The sequence below is a fragment of the Montipora foliosa genome, chromosome 9, assembly GCF_036669935.1.
Source record: "Montipora foliosa isolate CH-2021 chromosome 9, ASM3666993v2, whole genome shotgun sequence".
Classification (NCBI taxonomy): Eukaryota; Metazoa; Cnidaria; class Anthozoa; order Scleractinia; family Acroporidae; genus Montipora; species Montipora foliosa.
The window spans coordinates 46,378,576-46,383,575 of NC_090877.1; the positions used below are offsets into that span (position 1 = coordinate 46,378,576).

The following is a 5,000-nucleotide window of genomic DNA, read 5'->3' on the forward strand; positions in this document are numbered from 1 at the left end:
TGTTCTCAGTGCCGAGGGTGTAAGTCCAGACCCAGAGAAGGTGAAGGCGATTACGGAGCTCGAAGCGCCAACCAATGTTGCAGAACTACGCACACTGATTGGCATGATTAACTACCTTGGGAGGTTTATTCCCAACCTTGCTTCAGTAATGCGTCCAATGAGCGAACTACTAAAGTCAGATACCGCTTGGACTTGGGGACCTCTCCAGCAAACTGCATTTACAAAGGTCAAAGAAATCATTTCAAGCGATACAGTGTTAGCATTCTATGATCCTAAGATACCCACCGTTGTTTGTGCAGATGCTAGTAGTTATGGGATTGGCGGGGTTCTGATGCAAGGTCCCAGTGACCAACTCCGCCCAGTTGGTTTTTGTAGTAGAACACTCACAGAGACTGAAGTCAGATATGCTCAAATTGAGAAAGAGTGCCTGGCAGCAGTGTAGACACGTGAGAGACTATCACGTTATCTAGTGGGGCTTCCAAGTTTCCAGCTCTTAACAGATCACAAACCTCTGGTACCACTGATCAACCAGAGAGATCTTGATAAAATACCATTAAGATGCCAGAGACTTCTAATGCGCCTTATGCGGTTCAATCCTCAAGCAGAACATATACCTGGCAAGCAGATGGTGGTGGCAGATACTCTGTCTAGAAGCCCTTGTAAGTTAGGACAGGAACCCAACACGGTAGAAGATGTTCAGGCATTTGAAGACTTGGTTGAATCTACAAGGCCAGCCACAAGTGATCAGCTTAAGAGAATCAGAGAAGGGAGTGCAAAGGATGCCCAGCTCCTGAAAGTGATGGGATTCACACTGGAAGGGTGGCCAACCCGTGTGGAAAAAGTTCCCCTCCAGATACGAGAGTTTTTTGATTCTCGTGGACACTTGTCAATGAACAACGGTTTATTAACATATGATGATCGAATAGTGATCCCTGCAGACATGCGAGAGGAGATACTGGAGCGCATTCACACAGATCACCAGGGTATAAAAAAGTGCCGCGAACGTGCTAACCTTTCTGTGTGGTGGCCGGGTATTTCAAAGGAGATCAAGGCAAAGGTGGAGTCATGCCAATTCTGTCAGGAAAACCAACTATCACAAAGAAAGGAACCACTGATGACCACAGACCTACCTGATAGACCGTGGCAGAAGGTGTCCACCGATTTGTTTGAGCTCGCCAGTCATAAGTACCTAGTAGTGATGGACTATTATTCAAGGTTCATTGAGATATTAAGCCTAGTTGAGACAACAAGCCAAGTTGTCATCCAAAAGCAGTGTTTGCAAGATGGGGAATTCCGGAGGAACTAATAAGTGACAATGGTACACAGTTTAAGTCATTACACTTTGATGAGTTCAAAGCAAAGTATGGATTCAAACACATCACATCAAGCCCGCATCATCCCCAGGCAAATGGTACTGCAGAAAGTGGCGTGCGAATCGCTAAGAGGATTTTGAAACAGGAAGATCCATTCCTTGCACTTATGGCCTATCGGGCAACCCCAGCCCCAGCAACTGGAAAGACACCATTAGAGCTGATCATGGGAAGACTGATACGTACTACACTTCCAACACTGACCAAAGTTTTAGAGCCAAAGCTTCCAAACCATACAGCAATCAAAAGAGCTGATATCAAAGCCAAACGGGGCTACAAGGAGTCCTTTGACAAAAGGAATGGCGCGAGAGAATTACCAAAGCTACAGCCTGGAGACCGGGTCAGAGCCAAGCTGGATAATGAGAAGCAGTGGACCACAGAAGCTAAGGTCGTCCGTGAAGACCAGAGTCCCAGGTCATACATCATAGACACTGGTGGTAGAAGATTGCGAAGAAATCGTAGGCATCTTAGAAAGGTACCTACACCCACTTGTTATGACACATCAGGGGACGACTCCCAAATTCCGGATATCAACAGTGAGCCTACTCCCAACGTCGTCCAGGTGGAGGATACCGACGTTCTTGAAAGCAGCAACGCCAGTCCTGATGCAAGCGATCAGAACGCGATTCCAGAACAGAGAACCTCAAGTGGTAGACGCGACTAGACTATTTGTTATAGAGAGGACATTTAGTACTGTTGATTTTTTTTTTGTTTTTTGTTAACTGTAAACTTTGAACATTGAACAGTCGTTGGTCTTACCGTAGGACCACTTATGCTTAGGGCTCTCCTTGGTTAGATTCCAGAGCATGCTTAAGCATCGTATTCAACCGATTCATTTTGTTGTGTTTTTCCTTAAAACAAAAGGGAGATGTGTCGATATTTCATGGTTGCTTAGTAACGCTAGCGACATGCGCATTAAGGATATAGGCTCGCCATGTGCTCTTGCCAGATGGTTGACGTTGTACATCATGTTTGTTTGTTGTTATAAATAAATTCTGTTGAGATTTCAAGACAAACCTCAATATATATAAGCTCATGCAGTACTGTAAAGGCAACATGATATGTAATGTATCATGAATCAGGGTTTCTAAGCTGAAACTAATCCACTTTTTGATCCTGAACTCCACTTATTTTCTTAAGAAACAAATGAAAATCTCAAAACTGTATATAGAGGCTAAAATATTACAAGGTCCTGTTGGTAAACAATCAAACTTTACAGACTGATTGCATCATATAAGGACAAAATGCTTAAACGTAAAGTGAGCAAAGAGTTCACACCAATGGACTGTGTATCTAGAGCCATCAGCATGAAGTCAATATGTCTTCATCTCGGCTTACAGCCACTATTTTCTAAATAAAACTTAACTTGAACGGTAGTTTTAAAAATGTACAAAGAATTAACACGCTTTATGTACAGGTCACCAGGAGCAGACAGTCACAGCTAATCTATTGTTTCCTATTTCTTTCCGGCTGTGGATAATACAAGGCACTAGTAATTTCTTCTTTAATGGATTACCTGACAAACATTGTAACTTCATCTAAGAATAACAGCATTTTCCCCAAAACAAGCTGTGTTAAATCCCTTAAGAGGATTGACTGCTCATTAATGAAATAAGCCCAGTAGAAGTTCTGTTCCACTGAACAATTCACTTCTATTGATTACATGAAGAGGTAGGTTTCCTAGATCACGCATCTCTTATGGAAAATATTGTTATGAAGTAAAAAGGTAAAAACTTGGCTTATATCTCCGAATCCTCTGTCTGATAGACAGACAAATGAACCGACTGTGCTTCGTTAACACAGGATACCAGTTAAAAATAAAATTAGAACTAGAGAAAAAACCAAATTAGTACTGTTCCAAAAATGTTGACCACTAAACCAAAGATCCCTTTAAAGACAAAAACCTGAGAACAAGGGTATAAAAAACCACAAAGTGAAAACCAATGTCAAAAAAATTAACAGAAAAAAAGGAAGAGAAAAAAAGCACATATTAATATCTTATCTTTGACTGTTAGTAGTACATAATTTACAAAGCAGAACTCACTCTGATATTACACAGTGTAAATAAATCCTTGTAAACAATAGATAATTAAAAAAACATTCATTTAGTTGTGATTTATGAAAAGGTGAGATAAAATTTTGGGGAGTGCTATTGTTTTGGTCCATTAACAGAGCCCTCTTTATACAAGACCACAGATTATTTATCAATTGATATTGGTCCAAAAGCTGAGACATTCAATAAAAGAGCCCATTTACTTCTGTTAAGGATTTTAACACGTCCGTGGCCAACTCATTTAGAGCATAGAAAAACTCTGAATACTTCCAAGCATAATTCAGTTTGAGGGTTCTTAGTTCAGTCGACTGCAAGATTTCGTCTTTCCATACACAATTTCATTTACTTTAAAGAATTCTAATTACTAAATTTAAATGATCTATGCATCACAAGTAATTTGCACCAGACCTTGGTAGTATGAAAAAAATGCCAAAAAAATTAAATCTCCCATACTTAACGCTTAGGGACAAAACAACATTTATTTTGTAGAGAACGACAGGGGGTTATTGAAATAAAGGCTGGAATGAGTCATTAGAGCCAGTATTTAATGCCTGTGATACATTCCTTTTGGCACTTTCAAGACTAGGTGCTGTTTCCTCTTTACAACAGCCAGCAAGAAAAGACGTTAAAAAGAGAGAGAACTAAAAATAGCCTAACGAAAATGCTGATAGATAAATGTGTCTTCAATGTGCCGTAGATCAAAGCTCAGAGTACCCTAATGTATTTTTAATTGTGCGTACTCCATTAATCTTTTCCTCCTTAAACCCACCGGCCGAATATATCCCTGAAAGCGCAAAAGCATTAGAAAAGGCGACATCAGTGTTAAGGAGGTTTACTAAAAGCCCTTTAAAATAAGCAAAATCAATCAATGGACCCTCTAGAAAAGCGAATTATTTGCAAACAGAGAAGGCCACATATTGCATGAACTTATTAAGCGGCGTCTTAGGAAAAATTAGTCACACTTACCCATAGAGCGGGTCAACGGCAATTGCTCTTGGAAGACCCAAATTTTTCCAAAACAGAACCTTTCTATTAGTTCCATCTAAGTTTGCAACTTCTATCCTATTTGTTTCCCAATCTGAATCACCACAGTCGGTCCAATACAACTTTCTCGCCACCCAATCTAGAGCTAGGCCTTCGGGTTTCCTCAAACCCAACGAAATCACATCCTCTACGTTTCTTGTCGTTCCTCTAACGGGTATGCGCTTGATTTTCTCCAAGATAACATCTGTCCAGAAGACATAGCCCTCCGCAAAGAAGAATTCCACTGCAATAATTGAGTCGTCGAAACCATCGACTACTATCGTCTCTGTAGCTGTATGGTTTTTGTGAATTTTTTGAACTATCCTTATGTCCTTGCGATTGGCATATAAAAGCTTGGGAAAATACGCTGGGGACGGAAGGAAATCAAAATTAAGTTGAAACTAAGGTATAGAAGTAATGCTTTTCATCTCTCAGATTGACTTGAATTTCAGCCGCCTCCTCCGCTCACTAAATCACTTGCGGAGAGACTCTAGGAGTGACTTAGCGAGCTGAAACTCCGGCTACTCCAAGATTAACCAAACGCTTTTATTATA

The 5,000-nt window shown here is 40.6% G+C and overlaps 1 protein-coding gene across 1 annotated transcript in view; it reads right to left on the bottom strand.

Moving 5' to 3' along the window:
* The window catches only part of LOC137969350 (low-density lipoprotein receptor-related protein 6-like), a 90,743-nt gene that overhangs the window by 78,414 nt on the left and 7,329 nt on the right, over positions 1-5,000 (bottom strand). The window contains exon 2 of the mRNA XM_068815548.1: positions 4,390-4,813. Within this exon, the coding sequence (XP_068671649.1) occupies positions 4,390-4,813 (424 nt within the window). The remainder of the gene's footprint in view (positions 1-4,389; positions 4,814-5,000) is intronic.